This window comes from Tetranychus urticae, chromosome 1, assembly GCF_039701765.1.
Source record: "Tetranychus urticae isolate SD_2017Ah chromosome 1, NJAU_TeUrti_SD_1.0, whole genome shotgun sequence".
NCBI lineage: Eukaryota > Metazoa > Arthropoda > Arachnida > Trombidiformes > Tetranychidae > Tetranychus > Tetranychus urticae.
Window position 1 is genome coordinate 723294 of NC_142958.1, and position 17334 is coordinate 740627.

Here is a 17334-nt window from a genome sequence, read left to right on the forward strand (position 1 = left end):
AAAAATAACCAATTTTGGAAAAAAGATATTGAAGATGAAAGCCGATACTTTCCATTTACTAACCCATCTTCAATTGAATGAGCCTTGTTTTTGGTTGAATAATTCACAGAATTTACAAACCTTCAAAACTCAAATTCGTTGATGAAATCTTAAATCAATAATTGCGTGATCATGGTCAAATCAAAGTTGCAATAATAATCAGCAGTTGAGTGATTAACTGTAGATTTTCGCTCGATTGTTGGAAAATTCTCAGGATTGGAGCGAAAGGAATCAGCCAAGAGTGGTTGATTTACTTTACTTTTTAAGTTGATTCCACACCAACAAGCATTAAACTTGTCTTTTCATCAAGGTAAGCTTGAATAATATAAATAATTGTTTGAATTTACTTCGCATGTGTGATTTGAAAATGAATCCTTCATATTTACTTTGATTTTTTCCAATATTGTGAACTTTAGCCCGTATTTCCAAATTAGATTGTTCGTATGACCAAGAAATCTGTGATATCCTTCTAAACATACATGTTGTCTCTGAAAAGTCATTTTTAAATTTTTATTTAACAATTTACAATTTTTCAAATTTATTTTTTAGGTTTCAATGTTTATGAACGCTGTTTGACCCGAACTGGACTTGTTGAGACAAAACCTTGATCAGATGTGGCCTGAAAGACAAGGCATTACCGATTTCACATTTTGCGAAGGGTCCGCGACTAGTTTAAAATGAACGCGGAAATACCTGAAGGATTTGTGAAACCCGATAACATAATAGAGCCAGTTTCATTAATCGCAAGTTAAACTGGAGATCCTTCAACAGATGGAACCTACCTTTTCAGCTGAAATCTGAAATTAAACGCATTAGAACTGCTTGAAACAAGCAATGAAGAAATGAAATTCCTGTTCGTCTGATGATTGAGTCAAAAAAATTTCAACTCGATCTCTACCTGATCTTATTGGTTGGATATGATGGGCTTTGCATTTTTGCTGCAGTGAAGTTCAATGTGAATTATAATTGCCTGTTCAGTAAAAGAAGCAGATGGGTCTAAATGGTTAAATTATATAGTCAAGTGGATTTCCATGCACATGTTCGTTACCTGACTGAGCAAACTTAATCAAATTTCTCATCGTAACTGCGATTGTTCCCAATTGTTATTTTCACAAAAAAGTGGTTTCAGAAATTCCTCTCGATTAACAACTTTGACTTTCAACTGGAGCTTTTATTCCCATTTTCATATCTATCCAAGTTTTTTTTCTGTAACATGAGAAATAAATCATAAGTTGCTTTGAACATATATTATAAATTAGATGATTTGAAGTTTGATATTCTGTAATTAGTTATTTTTGAGTAAATTTTACCTAAATTGATTGATTGATGATGTAAAATTTTACATATAATGAATGATAATCATGGCACATGTAATGATGATTTATGAATTAGTTTCAACTGATGAGTAGATTCGGTTAAATATTTTATATAAATGAAACGGATAAAATTTTGATCAGATTAGTATCATTCTATCAAGAGTATATACAATCACTGTGTTAAATCATACTGTACATTAAATAATTCTCAAAATGAAACTACAAATTGCTCTGATCGGACTCTGCTGTGTATCTGTAAGTATAATGAAGCTCAAAGCTATTTCCAAGTGAAATTTTCTGCTAACAATTAAAATTTGTAAAACTTGGAAAATTAAATTTCTCAAAAATATCAATTTAACTAATTCAATCTAAATTCAATCGCTTTCCATTATAGTTTGCTCTTGGAAATGAAATGTCACTCCAAGCAACAGTAAGTTTCCAGATGACATTACAATGGACAATAAGGAAGTTGATTTTACTTACATTTTTATTACTTATGTTTTACCTTACAGAATCTTGAATCTCGTAATCTCAATGAACGGGCTAATCCAATGATGATGGGAGCAAACCCAATGAACCATGTTATGAACCAGTTGAAGTCCATGGAAAAACAAATGGGAGTGATTCAAGAAACTCTTCGACGAAACCATGCAAGGAAAAATTCGTTGACAATGAGACAGTTAAAAGACGCTATGGATGAGGCAACCAGAAACATAAAGGATATGAGCAATAACGCTATGCGAAAAATTACTTCCAATGCTGCCTCACTTGGTGGACGTTCATTGGGATCAACTATGAACCAACAATTAGCTGGATTAACATCAGGACAATCATCTGCCGCTGCATCCACTTCATCCAAAGCTGCAGCCAACTTTTAAGACTACAAAAAATGAAACGCATTAAAAACTAGAGTCAAAACAAATTTTGATTTTTCCATCGTAACTTGATTTATTAAGTTGAATGGTCAAAGCTGTATCGTAGTTAACAAAGTTGAATTTGATTCCTCTTCAATCTAAAACCCTTAATCAAAATTAAAGGTTGATCTAAATATTTTAAAATAAAAGTATTTCACTGTTGCTTACTTGAAACTTGAAAATCCATCGATTATCAATCATTGGGCTTTATTGAACAATATCCTTATAAAATCACAATTGAATCGACAATTTACTAGAGACGTCATTGAATGAAGCAACACAAATATAATCATTTAAATCAACTGAATGATCAAAACTCATTGCAGTAAAGGTTTGGTAGCATTTAGTAGTTGAGGAAATGGGAACAAACTTTGTCCTGGCAAATTTAGTTGGTAAAACTGTGAGTCCAACTGGTGATGATAAGGAGAAAGATGATGAGAGCAAACAAATGGTAAAGATTATTTTTCTGAGAAATGATTTGATCTTTTCTAGGAAGTAAGGACTAGATACTTGATTATCATGGTAACCATGGAGGTTGAATTTCTCGTTAAACCAATCATCAATTCAAGTTAACTGTTTATAACAGAATGGGTACAAGCTATTGTAATGATAAGAATAGGTGCTGAGCAATTACTGGGAAAAACTTGAATGATCAATAGGTACAGATAAATTGATTAATTGTTGCAAATTCACATCTTGGTAAGGTTAAATAACAAAGATGAACATCCATCCATCAGTCACTTTATTACCTGATTTTTATTTTTGATAGAAAGAAATAAAATAAATATTTGAGTTAAGATAAAACAAATTCTGAATAATTTTATGGCAACAGAGATATTTTACACCTGACAACAGACACAATACAATATAAGAAATTTATTATACAATCTTAAATGATATCACTTGAGATTAGTAAAGTAAGTACAGCTTGTTAGGGTAAAAGTACTGGCATAATTCATGTTAATTTTGGATCAGCACAATTAGCTTGTATTTATAAAGGTTTTGAGTACAGTTATACGAAGATAACTCACTTGAACGTTGACATTTTTTTATTAATCCTCATATTTCAGGCCTATTAACAATGAAAAATAGAGTCAAATACAAGTTTCCAAGAACTGAATAATGAAAATCTCAAGATGGAAACAAAATATTAATATAATATTTAAATTGGGCCTGATTACCCTCAAGAAAATGACCTCTGAAATAAAATTAAGATCATCGCTATAGATCTCATTTTTATGGCCTCGCAATTAAAGTCTTAACTCTCAACTCATGTTCTTGTCTATGCTTCTTTTCGTAGTAATTATAGCCAGTGAGCTCGTAAACTACAATTTTTAGTCCAACTAAATTGACTTGTTGCTTTCAGTCTTTAAGCCCAGAGAGGAAAGTGAAAATGAAATTAGCTAAACGTATTCGTAGAAATGCCTTTAATCTCACTCGGAAAGTAAAGTGACCCTTGAGATTGCTAGAATTTCAATAGTCTTTAACATGCCAATTACAAGAAAATGTTACTTTAATAGCCCTTGATTTAGAAGAAACGAAATTTCAACGAAAAGTTATTGAACAATTTGTCTTACAATTGTTATCAATAAATTAATGGAGACCTGAATCTTACAACACTGCCATCTTGTGAATAAAATATTCTTGTGTTCCTTACGCATGACTTTTCTGCTTTCTTTTCAGCTGTTCATCTACAATTACAATTGTTTATTTATCTTTAATTTAGAAAAATTTGTTTATTATCAACCTCCATAATTTATAAACTGTGATTTTTAAAAGTTCAGAATGTCGGAAAGAAAGGTTTTAAATGTAAGTAAATTTAATATACTTTAAATTTGATCCTTTGTACATCTTTATTTACTAATTTTTATGTTTGTTTTCTTAGAAATACTATCCACCGGATTTCGATCCCAGTAAAGTTCCTCGGCTTCGCCATCCTAAAACTAGACAGTACACTGTACGTATCATGGTACCATTCAACATGCAGTGCAATACTTGTGGAGACTATATTGCCAAAGCAAAAAAATTCAATGCGAGAAAGGAAACTATTGAAAATGAAAGCTATCTTGGTTTGAAAGTTTTCCGTTTTTATTTCAAGTGTCCAGTTTGTATGGCAGAAATAACCTTCAAAACAGATCCAAAAAGCTACGATTATGAACTTGAACATGGAGCAACTCGAAATTTTCAAGCACTTCGTTTATCCGAACAAAAAGCTCTCGAAGAAGCCAAAGAAAAAGAAGAAGAGGTGAAATCAAATCCAATTAAATTATTAGAGGAGCGTCAGTTAGCTTCACGTCGAGAAATGGAGGAATTAGAAGAATTAGAAGAACTTAAAGATCAAAGTGATAAAAAAGTCGTGGTCAATTTTGAAGAAATTTTAGCTAAAAAGAGAGAGAAAGCCAAAGAAGAAGCAATCTTAGAGGCTCGAAGACAAGAAGAGGAAGATGAAGCTCTTATAAAAAGTATTATGGCTGAAAAAGCAAAATTAGCTCCGTCCACTTCTACTGCATCTGCAACGAAAACATCATCATTCACCTCATTTGCACCGCCGAAACCGTCTACTAGCAAACAATCTATGAAAAGAAAGTTATCCAGTTTAATTAAAATCAAGGAACCTGATCGACCAGCTAAAAAACCATCTGATTGACAACTGTATCATAAATGTAACTATTGAGGATTAATCAATACAACTATAGTAAAATTATTTTGATAGATTAATTTATATTGACTTACTTTTTAATCACTTTTCAGCACCAAACCATTTTTACCTAATTTAATCAAGACTTGTGAATGGAGGATTGATTTATTGTGTTGAAAAGATAAATTGGCTTCTTGTAAATTCATTTCAAATCAATTGGAACCTATGAATCTGATGAACTATTAAATTTGTGTGATTAAACATGAAGCGAAACCTAATTATGATTTGACAAAATCATTAGACCAATCAGCTATTTAACCGTTAAAAGTGTAGTTTCGTATGTTCAAAAAACAAGAACAATCTTGAAGTGAACTCGTTTGACAAATCAAAATTTTTCTCGTCGCTCATAAAGTCTCACCTTTTAATCAAATAATGATCCACAACTTTCACTTTCATTATCGAGCAAATTGAACTTTCAAGCAATAATCGATAATGAATATTTTCTCAATCAAAGCGTATTATTCAAGTCAATTATGACCAACAATCATGCTAATATGAATTGAATTTTGTTTTATGCTTTAATTGATGAAACCAACTAATAGTAAGCAGTTAAAGTTACTTATAAATCAATTCCTGAAAAGTTAAAAATTCAACTGATTGTGTTTATTTAAACTTTCAGCCTCCAGTAAAAACCAGATAAACTTGATATATTAACCGGGTCACTTGCGATTCCCATTAATTTATAACATTATCATTAACATTACAGCAACAACAAACGATAATCATATGTTATGTAAAGTAATGGATAACAATTATGTGTTGAAAATGGAAAGATTGAGTGGAAATGATTACAATTTGATAAAATCATTGAGATTTCCAATCATATTTGAAGAGGTAAAAAAGCCCTTTTAAATCCAACAATAAGTTACCTCCAAAAAGCATCATTTCAAGTAAAAAAGCAGACCTTTTCGGAATTTTTTTCTTCCTTTTTCCTTCTTTCACCATAACACAGGTTGAATTGATGATGAACAGAGTGATTAGTTGATTGTGAAGCATCGCTAAAACGAAATAAAGGTAAATTGCTTTGAAATCAGCAACCCTGTTTGATTAGCATTAAACTGAGTAATGGTTAACGGCTATTTAGCTTGATTCAAAGTGTCACTGTCACTACGATAAGATTTTTAATTAAATCATTAATTGTCCTTGGTTTGAAGACTTACCTTTTTTCATTTGATCGGAAAACAAAGCAAAAACACTTCAATTTTTGTCAAAGTGTGATCCATCAATTGATTGTGATTACTTGCTCATATTGTCTTCATTATTTGTCCTGTAATGAAAAACTTGTTTTCATCTAATCATATTTTACTGCATTTAACTCGCTTTTTAAATTGTAACCTTTCGATGTCTACTAATCTTACAATTAAGTCTTGTTCTTGGTTTTTTTCGTTGAGTATTAATCATCTTCACCATCTTGATTAACGTTTAATTTTACCTTCTCAAAGTTGGGTGAAAACATTGAATCAACTTGACAAGGTTTCCTCTTTTTTCCTCATAATCATTTTATTTGTTCATTTTGATTGAATATATTTTGTAATTTTGTTTATTAACATTTGCCATTACATTACAATTTTGTTCATTGACAATTGGTCTTGTGGTCAGCTGATGCTTAAGCTATTATCGAGGATGATCACAATAAGATTACATGGGACTGTAGGTAGACATTTGCTTATGTAATAGCAATCACAGACGAAATGGTAATTTGATGGGAAACAATTTGGTTTTACTATTATTAACTGATAATTAAATTTAATTTGACAACAGTGCGATTGTACTAAATATGTTCAACATTCGTTTCCATCAAATTATCTTTCATTCATTTTTCGATATACCTCTATCATAATCATGTTGCCTGATTTAATGATATTCAGATGATTGATGCTTTTTTGCTGCTTCTATTTATAATAATAGAGTGAATTTTTTTTCATGAAGTGAAAAGTTGAATTGACTGGAAGTTGTGTTATAAAAATATAAGAAATGCCTTCGTTTGTATCAAAAATTGACAAATTTTGTCATTGAAAAAAGGTCAATTGCTCGGTGATTTAAATCATCTGTGAATAATTTCCAATACATTCACAATTTGTCTACGTAAAGTGTTTTTTTTGGTAACAACAAAATTTCAAAAATGTAGTCAATTTGAAATGTATTTTATAGCTTTGATGATTGGTCATCAATTTTAAAAGACGATTCTCACAAAAACAGCCGTAACAGCATAAAAGATCAAGGAATGAATAAGTGAATTGAAGACAATTGCATCTTCCAATCCACAGCCTTTAACCATTATCCTGATTGATCCTCTAATTATTTCTGGGTAAGGGAAAAAGTATCTGAATGATCTCATGAAATAAGGCAAACCTTCTTCAGGCCAAAGGATTCCGCAAGTAGCTAAGCCAACCATACAATAAGCAACAGCAAGCATAAATATAAACATTTGATCAAATTTAAGAACAGCAAATAAAAATGAAACTGGAAGAGCGGCCAGAATATTGAGAAAGTAAAAGAGTAAAAGTAATGGAAATGATCCTTGGCACGGAGCTTTCAAATATTCAAGAGCGATATACCAGACAGGGCCAGAAGTTAGGATAGGAATCAAGGTGTTTGTTATCATGTGGCTTAGTAAGATATGAGTTGGACCAGCTCCAGCGGCATAAGTACGTTCGAGAATAGCGTCTTTACGATCACGGAGAAGTGAATAGATTGATAAGAGGAAACCAGTTACATGAGCAATGTAAAATATGGCAACAGGCATGAAGAAAGTCTTGGATCCAGTTAGATCAGATGGATCAGATAAATCATAGATTGGATCTCCTTGGGTAATGGGCCAAGTTGCCATCATTGGGTTAAGAGAAAGGTTGGCCAACATTTGTGGTCCCGCTGTTCTGAGACCTCGAGTTAAGGATTGTTCAATTATTTGGAAAACAATTTTCTCAAAAGCATCACCAACATAACGAACTTGAGCATTTTCAATGAAATCTCGGTACTCTTGGTCAATGGGCTCTCGGAAATGGTACTTTAAAGGTGCATATGAGGAATAGAAGCGTGGGAAATGTAGAAATCCATGAATTGATTTATCTTCCACAGCAGCATATGCTGACTCTAAATCATTGAAAGGAATTATTTGGATGACCTCTGAATTAATATTGTCCAAGACAATTTGGCTGGCTCGAGGTGGATCCTCTTCATTAAATAAACCTACAGCCATGTGTTTAGGTGTAGTACCATAGATTGTTGCATAAAGGTAAACCAGATAGGCAATAACAAAGGAAGCACCTAAAATATACCAACGCATTTTGGTGAAACGAAGAAACACTCGACTGAAAACAGCGGTAAACAAACTCCATTGTATGATTAGGTTTGTTTTGCTTAGACAATTAAACGTGTTGGATGATTGAGATGAAGAGGAATCCTCAGATTGTTGCTGACCACTTGATTCGTGTTGAGTGTTGAAAGATGATGAAGAACAAGAAGAATTTTGTTCACAAACATTTTGACCAGATAAAGGTCTTTCTTGTCGACACATGATGGCAAAGGTTTCCTCTAAAGTTGGTACTCCATAACGAGCTAAAATAGCATCAGGTGATTCTTGAGCTAAGATTGACCCTTTTCTCATAAATCCAATTAAATTTGTTCTCCTAGCTTCTTCAATGTAATGAGTTGTAATTATTACGGTGGTTAGTTTAGTTGATGTCATTTTGAAGATAATATTCCACATGTTTTCTCGAACTAAAGGATCACAACCAACAGTTGGCTCATCCAAAATTATCAATTTGGGTTCATGGATGATTGAACAAATAAAAGATACCCTGCGTTTCTGTCCACCCGATAATTTACCAATCAAACGAGTCGAAGGTGGAAGACCAAGAGTTTTAAGAAGTGAGGTTAAACGTTGTTGAACACCGGCCAAAGGAACACGATACAGACGAGCAAAATAAATGGCTGATTCAGCAATGGTAAAGTCACTATCCAATGAAATGTCTTGAGGCATGTAACCTAAATTAGGTCCAGGAATACCTAAAGATGGATCTCCTGGATTAAGACCAAACAGTTTAATTGAACCTTTCACTGGTCTAAAAAATCCGGTGAGACATCGAAGGAAGGTTGTCTTACCACAACCAGATGGTCCAATCAAACAGTAAACACAACCTTGCGGTATGTTCATGGAAAGATTGTTAAGAGCAAGAAAAAGCTTCTCTCCTTTGGCATAGCTTAGCACTAATTTGTCAGCAACAACAGCGGCTTTTGTTGTATCTGATTTACAGTTAACACTGACTTTACAATCAACTTGAGACATTTTCTTCACTTTAAGTCAATCTTTTAATCAATGATAGACAATTGTCCCACAAATTAACACATTAACAAACGGAGAGAAATGTTTAATCAGAATTAGCATTGAGATGAGTGTTTAACTGATCATTTGTTGAAAACTTTACACTGTAACACATGAAAGTAAATGGATTGAAATTGATTGCATATTTTTAAGACAAGTTAACTAAGGGCTACTTCTGGACCCAAAGGTTACAGTTTACAGAATAGGTCAGTGCTCTTATTTAATCGCCTTAATCACAATTAGAAAGGAGGAAGACGGTGATGCAAGAAGGGGAAAGAGAGTGGAATGAGTAGAAACAAAAAAAGAAGCGAAGAAGCAAAAGGATGGACTTTGATAGTGGATTGGAATGAAAAGTTGACTGAAGAGTTCAGATGAATTTAATTTCAATCCGTCTACATGATGAGGGAGATTGAGAGGAGGAGAAGGAAAGAGGGAGAAGGTGAAAACTTGCTGTCCTAAAAGTAAAAATAAGGAAAGGAAAACGTTTTTTCGCATTTTCGCTTTCTTTCAGGTTAATGGTTCTAACTTAACCCGAAGGTTTCGATGTTTCTTTCCAATTCCAATTGCTTCTTTTTTATACTTTTTTCACTTCTTGTTTTTTTTTACTTTTGGTCCGCAAAAAGATTTTTTGAAAGCATCGCTGAAACATTCAAGCTTTCCTCAAAACAAGCTGATCAAATGGAATCACAATTATCAACAATTAATCCAAGCTTCATCATTTTGTACAAATTCAATTGGTTTTGTTTTTAAATTTTGGAAACTACAATTGATGAATCCAATTTTGGTCAGCCCTTGAAATGTTTAGTCAAATGATTGGTTGAAGGGTTAAGTTTATTGATGAATTTAATTGTTTAAAACAGGCAACATGGCTGATCGGATTAAATAAAAGATTGAAGCTGACATCAGGAGAACCATTTTTCAATGATAAAATAATGAGGAAAGATCAACTTTTGTATGCATGAGTAAATTAAAACATAACGCTACAGTAAACCAAATCTGCTTCTTATTGAATGTAATTACTTGCTTCCCTGTCGATATCATCGGGAACTTGTCCGATCAATGGATCATTTTTCCAGTAATAAGTGGGAGGTCCGGATGAGAAGCAGTATTTTTCATCCAATTCATCATCACCATCAACCCAGAACATTATATAAAAATTACACATCTCATCATCACCAGTTGGTCCAACTGAAACTGGATGAGATAAATAGTTATCCATTGTACACCGAGCTGCTAAAACATCATTTTCTTTTATTATCAGAGATTCATTATTTATGGGATAAAACATCTGAAAATGATGATAAATGAAGAAAAAAAATACGAATCAAACAATGGTTATTCAATGACAAGATGATTTATGAACAGTGTTTACGTTCACAACACCCAAAGATAAAAAATACCTGAGGTTTTTGAGGATCGCGTTTTCCAAGTAACTTCCACTTTCCATCTTCAATAAGCCATCCTGTCACCAACTTACCCAGCTTATGGGTATGTGTACGGAAAGCAAATGGATGCATCAAAATAGGTTGACTAATTTTACAAGAAGTTTCCATGTGTTCAATTGATTTAGCAGGAATAGAACCCTGTGTTCCTAATAAAAGTACACCGGCTCTTTTGTTAACTCTGTTGGCTGAGTCTGGGGTCATTGAAAGTATGATTCCTGATTGATCACGGTCACCTTTAAGGAATCGATCAACTTTAGCATAGTGAACTTGAAGGACTAGAAATGCTATATCTGTGCCTTTACCCACTTTGAAACCTACTTTATCTGGTAAGACTAGACTTGGGGCGTCCATTGCCCAAGCATAAATGATTGAATAGGTTCCTGTACAGACTGGTGCTCGAAGGTAAGGTGAATCTGGACCAACAACGCCAGACATTTCACCACATTCCCAAACAGCTCTAGGACTGTCTCGTACATGATATCCTGGGACTTTGCAGCCATAAATGATAATATGATGAGCTGTTTCCATTGTTGCGTTTGGAATGAATTCAACTATGTATTCAGTTCTATACCGAGGCATTCGGAATGCTGTACATAGATACGAGTCTTTCTAAATGGATAGAGGTCACAGTAATACAAGAAAATAAAAAATTAGCATAAATTGAAGGCATAATATTCAATAACTTTACAACTTTTAGATTTTCAGATTTGAAATTATGCATACAGTTGATAACACGTTAATCATTGAATAATCTGATAAAAATAATTCTTTCAGAAGGTTACATCGACATGGTTTTACTAGGTTTTCAATATGCTAGGGTTATAATGACATAAAAACAATCGATTACTTACCGTATTGGGTTGAACTTGAGGCATCAACATTGGAAAGTGTTTCAAGTTCATATTAGTTGATTGAGCAAAAGGAACAGCAAAAGACAAGAAAATAATTGCTAATGTTAATATTTTCTTCATTGCCAGATCATGATGATTATTTGAACACAAATTGTTACCATTAAAAAGATACATCTTAAATATTTAATATTTTATAGCTAAACTAATTGAGACGAGTTGAATTTAAAAATAACAGGAAGAAACATTTTGTTGACTTGATTTTTTTAGATCTAAATGTTGAACAAATATCCGACGTTAACAGCTGAAAACATTTTAAATACTGAATTAAAGCGTTCAACGTGATGTATATTGCTGAACGTTCAGAACTTGTGAGTAACAGTCATTGCATTTTGTATTACAATAGCATTGATCCGTTACAAATTTTGACTTTGATTTTAAAGCGCTCATTTCAATTGTTTTATTTACATTACATCCAATTTCAATAGTTATCTGATTTCAAGTTTTAAGTTCATCTTTTAAATGGAGATATTTTTTCGTGGTGAACATTTTATCATATTTTTGAGGATGAAATAAAATTGTAAAGAATATTTCAAAATGATGAAAAATTCGAATAATTTTTATTTATTGTGATTCTTTGCCAATGGTCATTTTGTGTCACTATACCTATACAGCAATGTGAATCTCTACAAGTTTTTAAGTATTGAATATGAAAACAAATATATCTTTAAATATTTAAAGTGAAATTTTTGTTTTAAAAAAATTAATCTCATAATTTTTGTCAAAAAAGGAAAGGGATAAAGGGAAGATTAATTTCTTTTGAATGAGTTGGTAAAGGATAAATTAATGGCGTAGATCAGAAATGGGTCGTATATGATTAGATAATGAATGGTCGATGATATACATATTTTTAACCAAGAATTGATTTTACCCTTTTTCTAGTTCTTTGTTGACTTGATTGCTTTTTTAAGCTGTTCCTTTCTTTAGTGGGTCTTAATTCCTGTAATTTTTCATTGGTAAAAACATCATTTTTATGCTTGATATCAACTGTAGAAATTAAGGTGAAAGATGATATAATGCACTGACAATTGAAATGTAATCGTTTTTTCTGGGCTAATTGCGTTTGTTGAAGGATTCAATGGCTATGGCTGAAGACCCTCAGGATACAAAACATTATCAGAGTCTGTAAATATTGCACGATCCAGTGTTGTTTTACAAAAGAAACAATCAGAATGTTTCATAAAATGTCTTGCAATACAAGCCCTATAGAAATGAAAAATCAATAGATTAGTAACTTAAAATTTACTGATTATAGTAATGATGTGAATTACCTGCAAGATTGGTGTCCACATGGAATAAAGTTAGCAGTCTTCTTATCTGCATAACAAATTGTGCATAGTTCGTCTTCATCAATATGTTCAACACTTTTAGACAACTCTTCTGTATGGTGACGAGCCAATAAAAGATTAACGGCTTTGTGGAGTAGATCTATCTCTGTTGGTGAAACTTCACTGAATTGTTCGAACTGGAAGCGTCTTCTTGCTGAACTCGGATTCTGTCCAATAAGAAAATAGTAGCTGCTAGGAAGAAAATTGGCATCCGTTATGATTGCATTGATTGCCTTTTCACAATCATCTGGTTCACGTCCTAGCAACACAAGTGCTATGAGTAGGCCAGCGACAGCACTTAATATTGGAAAATGGTTTACTAATTCAAGACCAATCATGTCTAAATCTATCACATACTCAAATGATCCAGTTGGAACAGTTACTCGATTCAGTATTTGATTCAATGTGGAGCATAATTGATTAATTATGTAGCCATTTCCATGGGTTGAAATTATAAGACTATGATTGTTGCAAACAATCATTTCGAGGACTCTTAATAAAGAAAGAGAGAGATCAAAACAGGTACAGCATATTTTCAGCTGCCGAGCATCGACGAAAACCTTCTCAGGTCTTTGAGCATTATTTTGAATCTCTTGAAGCATTCCAATGAATTCTGAGAATGACCAGTTAAGTTGACAAATAATAGAGGAGATAAAAGAATTGGAAACTTCGGGATTAGCAGTGAGATAATCAGTCAATTCTTTTTGGAAAACAGGAGATGGACAGGCCTTTAGATAACTTAAATTAGAGAAAATTTCTCGGTTACTATGTGAACTAGTTAGCTTGAAAGCCATATTTGATGGGGAAGCATATTTGAAAGCAAATCCATTTCCTTTCCACATTCGGAGAAGTATCCAATTGGATTGACCCCAAGCTCGATTCTCATAGGGTGCAGTAAGAGATTTTATCATCTTTGTGCGACTAGACTGCGGAATATTCTCCAAAATGCGTAAAGTTTCAGGATTAGAAACAAGAGAAGCCAAAGCCTGAGCAATGCTTTCACGGAGATCAGCGTTGACGATTCTTTCGTCTCCAAAATGGGAAGCGATAAAAATGCACAATTGTTGTAATAATTCGTGATATTCTTTTTCATGTTCAGGATTGAATAGCCCAGAGTAAGTTGGACTTCCTTTGTATTTGGCAGAAATGGTGGATCCGAAATAGAAACGCATCGCATAACTGAGGTTAAGACAAGATTCAATGTGATAGTCAGGTATAAAACTAAACAGATAGCTACAAGAAGAAGCATGATCTAGAGTATTCAAGAGTAATTTAAGAAGCCAGTAGATATCAGCTCGCTTTGAAGCAGTTAAAACAGTCGAATTAATTAAAGCCATTTGTCGAGCTCTAATGAGAAATTCTTTTTCTAATACTTTGGTTGTATTTTGTATTATTGTTTGGCTTTCATCACTCACATTTTCCATTTTTTTCAATTCTTCTAATGCATCAGCAAGTTCCAATAGATGTTCTCGTATAGCACAATATTTACTCAATTGTTTATGAGCACCAGTTGGATACAGTCTGACCAAGCCATCAATAATGGCGTAAACATGTTTCAAAAGTGGATTCAGTGTTGATGAGGTCTCTATGTATTTGCTTATTTCTTTTTCATAAGTTTTGTTCAGGTGAGTAACCAATCCTCCAACTCTACAGGTTTCTGTTGAAATAGAAATGGGATCAACAAAAAAGCTGATCGGTAGGACATTGATCATAGATTCATATTGAACGCGAATCAGTGAAGTTAAACGGTGAAAAATGGCAAGAGTTGCTGGTGAAGAGCCTGGAGCTTCTAAACCATTGGAGATCAAGCGAGGATTCAAACTGCTCGTGGTTTCCTTAAGGAAATTGTCAAATTTGGTAAGAAATATCACCCGACAGATTTCGTCTTGAAAAATCAAAGTATCTAGTATCATTTGATGAAGTGACTCTAACTCCATAAGAGCATTTTCAATTTCATTGCTTCTTAAAATTTTGTATGCCTCGGGAGACGCAAGACTTTGTAATGTGAGGTTGGGAAAAATTTCTCTTTCAAGTAAATCATCATCCATTACAGTTCGTCCGATAAAAAGCTGTGGAAACTTAACTTTATCAAAAAGTACATGGTTCAACAGATAAATCCTAGTTGGAGGATGTTGAACCAAAGATAGAGCAACCAGAAGATATTGTTTTTGAGATGAAATGCTGTAAGAGAATAAAATTCAAAAATTATTTCCAATGGGAAAATAGGAAAGGTTATTTCAATGGATTATAACTTACCAGAATGAAGAGGACAATGATGATTGAGATGAAAGATGATAGGCATCGAGAAGTGTATGAAAGGAGGTTGATTCTGTATTAGATGCAGTTGCTGAGGCACTCGATTTATCGTCAAATTGTGAAAAATGGTAAGCGTTGACAAGAGAGGTTACAAGATGATCAATACAATCATGAATTTGAGATTTTTCCATGAGAGCCCAAAGAAGATCGAGTAATCCATGAATTATTTGGCTATTATTGCAGATCAACAATTTTTTCAATAAACATTGCTCATTAATGTATTTGTTGGTTAAAAGATTACTTAGACGCTTGAGAACCAAGTTAGCCAATAGAAATGAGCTGATGTTGAGATTAGAATTCGGTGAATTAACAATAAAATGAGTTGGTAACCATTCATTACTGATTTTCATTGGTATAAGAGCAAATAACCATCCCAACATAAGGTCAGCCTTGCGGATATTAACGTGAGGTATGGCCTCGAGAGGTTGATATCCTTTGATTGGATATTTAAATGGGGTAGCACCGAAATTGGCAATTAAAGATTCATTAGATCCTAAGCTGACTGCAGGAAAATAGGCAAAACCAAGACCTAATCTAACATGATTAAATGCTTGTCCTAAATGTCGTCCATTTCTGTAAAAATCTATAGATCCTTTGTCTAAGTCTATTGTACAACCAATAACATCTCCTGTATGCCAGTGTTCACCATATTTATTGGTAGTCAGGTTCCATTTTCTCATACGACTGCCATCAAAGGCATAGGAATCTCTAGTATCACCGACTCCTTGTTGATGAGAAAAATTACATCGATAGGTTGCCCAACCGAGCTGCATTATTCCTTTAGAAGTGAGCATAATTTCATACATCCACTTGCCTTTGTAAACAGCTACATTTCCTTTCACAGAGGAAAATTCATGATGACCAGAAAGAGACAACTTGTCGTAACCCATTTTAAGAGAGCCAACATTGGTAGAAAGATCAAATGTAACATGAACAGGACCTAAACGCCCTTCAGATGACCAGTAATTGCAAGATTTGGTAGACGAAGATTGATCTGCTATTCGTTCAGTTTCAATTATTTCTTCTAATTCTTTCAATTTTCTTTCAATATAGTAATCGAGGACCTCATAAGAAATTGAGGGCTGGCCAAACTCAATAAACGGTTCTTTGACAGGACAACTATCAATATCCATATCGCCAGACTCGTTACAGCCTATTGGAGAATTGAATTGATCTAACCTTCCAAATATTCTCGAAGTGTTTCCCCCATCTCCAGCTGAACTTGAGCCATGTAAGCCTAAGAAGACTCGGGCAAAGGTCTCGTGATCTAATTCAAGAAAAAAGAGATTATATTTTGTTTAAATTTCGTGATTATTTTTTAGAAAATGAAAAGCGAAAAAGCAAAGAAGATAAACAAGTTTTTCATCTGAAGTCTCACAGGAAAAAAAACTGGATAAGCGTATTTGAGAGTAAACAACTGAGAACAATAAATTTGCAGAGAAAAATAAAAAATTCAAAAATAAGTAAAAGAAATGAAAGCTTGATTTTAAATAAATGCTGACAAATTAGCTATTTAAAGTCAATAGAAGAGAAAATTTCGCAACTGGGTATTCAATTTGTGTAGGCTTAATTGTAATAAAAATAAGGACACGGATTATATCTATTCCAGGTGACAAGAATAATAAAAAATATACTCAAACTCCATGCAATAATAATAATAATAAATAAATCAAAAATGAGAATAATCTTGATAGAAAAAATTGATACAATTTTTAAAAAATAATTAATGATACTTACCAATTTTTAATTGAGACATGTACCAGGATGAAGCTTTGTTCAATATGAAACCCGATTATGCTTGATAACACTTGAAGAGGAGAAACGGAACACAATTTGGTAAGATGAGTTAACAACAATTAAATGATTGATTATTGAAATTAAACAAATAAAATGAATTTCACTTTTTTGTTGTTATTCCAGCTTCTCCTCCGATCTTGGTCTTGTCTTTCTGATTAAAACTCTCTTCTCTTTCTTTTTCTCTTTTTCTACTTTTGCTCCAGGGTTGTTAGGCAACCATAGCACAATAAACAGTACTTCAGCTTCTTG

General features: G+C 33.0%; 5 protein-coding genes and 1 long non-coding RNA gene across 6 annotated transcripts; 2 read left to right on the top strand and 4 right to left on the bottom strand.

The window, feature by feature from the left end:
• Nucleotides 1–869: 869 nt before the first annotated feature.
• Nucleotides 870–1980, bottom strand: LOC112539654 (uncharacterized). The gene is made up of 3 exons (XR_016201105.1): nucleotides 1839–1980; nucleotides 1088–1245; nucleotides 870–1009 (listed from the first exon to the last, which is right to left on the bottom strand). It is a non-coding gene; the product is annotated as an uncharacterized LOC112539654 (long non-coding RNA).
• On the top strand, nucleotides 1513–2431 carry LOC107369997 (uncharacterized). The gene is made up of 3 exons (XM_015937969.3): nucleotides 1513–1610; nucleotides 1750–1785; nucleotides 1868–2431. Exons 1-3 carry the CDS (start codon nucleotides 1569–1571, stop codon nucleotides 2231–2233), a joined length of 444 nt encoding a protein of 147 aa, XP_015793455.1. The 5' UTR covers nucleotides 1513–1568; the 3' UTR covers nucleotides 2234–2431.
• Nucleotides 2432–3961: 1530 nt separating this feature from the next.
• On the top strand, nucleotides 3962–4987 carry LOC107370042 (splicing factor YJU2). The gene is made up of 2 exons (XM_015938015.3): nucleotides 3962–4078; nucleotides 4155–4987. The coding sequence occupies exons 1-2, from the start codon at nucleotides 4055–4057 to the stop codon at nucleotides 4914–4916; spliced, it is 786 nt and encodes a 261-aa protein (XP_015793501.2). The 5' UTR covers nucleotides 3962–4054; the 3' UTR covers nucleotides 4917–4987.
• Nucleotides 4988–6489: 1502 nt separating this feature from the next.
• Nucleotides 6490–9949, bottom strand: LOC107370012 (ABC transporter G family member 20-like). Its single transcript, XM_015937985.3, has one exon. The coding sequence runs from the start codon at nucleotides 9253–9255 to the stop codon at nucleotides 7141–7143; it is 2115 nt and encodes a 704-aa protein (XP_015793471.2). The 5' UTR covers nucleotides 9256–9949; the 3' UTR covers nucleotides 6490–7140.
• A 155-nt stretch (nucleotides 9950–10104) lies between these two features.
• Nucleotides 10105–12001, bottom strand: LOC107370013 (peptidylglycine alpha-hydroxylating monooxygenase). Its single transcript, XM_015937987.3, has 3 exons — nucleotides 11588–12001; nucleotides 10692–11345; nucleotides 10105–10579 (listed from the first exon to the last, which is right to left on the bottom strand). Exons 1-3 carry the CDS (start codon nucleotides 11759–11761, stop codon nucleotides 10295–10297), a joined length of 1113 nt encoding a protein of 370 aa, XP_015793473.2. The 5' UTR covers nucleotides 11762–12001; the 3' UTR covers nucleotides 10105–10294.
• Nucleotides 12002–12185: 184 nt separating this feature from the next.
• LOC107369970 (E3 ubiquitin-protein ligase RNF123) lies at nucleotides 12186–17242 on the bottom strand. The gene is made up of 4 exons (XM_015937940.3): nucleotides 17026–17242; nucleotides 15229–16555; nucleotides 12916–15153; nucleotides 12186–12847 (listed from the first exon to the last, which is right to left on the bottom strand). The coding sequence occupies exons 1-4, from the start codon at nucleotides 17042–17044 to the stop codon at nucleotides 12727–12729; spliced, it is 3705 nt and encodes a 1234-aa protein (XP_015793426.2). The 5' UTR covers nucleotides 17045–17242; the 3' UTR covers nucleotides 12186–12726.
• Nucleotides 17243–17334: the final 92 nt, after the last annotated feature.

Excerpts from the sequence above, each read along its gene's own strand:
- LOC107370013 (XM_015937987.3), bottom strand. The coding sequence starts at position 11,761 with ATGTATCTTTTTAATGGTAACAATTTGTGTTCAAATAATCATCATGAT. Across the intron at positions 11,346-11,587 it reads CTCAAGTTCAACCCAATACG|AAAGACTCGTATCTATGTAC; the intron begins GTAAGTAATCGA and ends CTATCCATTTAG. Across the intron at positions 10,580-10,691 it reads GCGATCCTCAAAAACCTCAG|ATGTTTTATCCCATAAATAA; the intron begins GTATTTTTTATC and ends CATCATTTTCAG.
- LOC107369970 (XM_015937940.3), bottom strand. Across the intron at positions 15,154-15,228 it reads TCATTGTCCTCTTCATTCTG|CATTTCATCTCAAAAACAAT; the intron begins GTAAGTTATAAT and ends ATTCTCTTACAG. Across the intron at positions 12,848-12,915 it reads TGTGGACACCAATCTTGCAG|GGCTTGTATTGCAAGACATT; the intron begins GTAATTCACATC and ends TCATTTCTATAG.
- LOC107370012 (XM_015937985.3), bottom strand. The coding sequence starts at position 9,255 with ATGTCTCAAGTTGATTGTAAAGTCAGTGTTAACTGTAAATCAGATACA.
- LOC107369997 (XM_015937969.3), top strand. The coding sequence starts at position 1,569 with ATGAAACTACAAATTGCTCTGATCGGACTCTGCTGTGTATCT. Across the intron at positions 1,611-1,749 it reads TCGGACTCTGCTGTGTATCT|TTTGCTCTTGGAAATGAAAT; the intron begins GTAAGTATAATG and ends TTTCCATTATAG. Across the intron at positions 1,786-1,867 it reads AAATGTCACTCCAAGCAACA|AATCTTGAATCTCGTAATCT; the intron begins GTAAGTTTCCAG and ends TTTACCTTACAG.
- LOC107370042 (XM_015938015.3), top strand. The coding sequence starts at position 4,055 with ATGTCGGAAAGAAAGGTTTTAAAT. Across the intron at positions 4,079-4,154 it reads CGGAAAGAAAGGTTTTAAAT|AAATACTATCCACCGGATTT; the intron begins GTAAGTAAATTT and ends TTGTTTTCTTAG.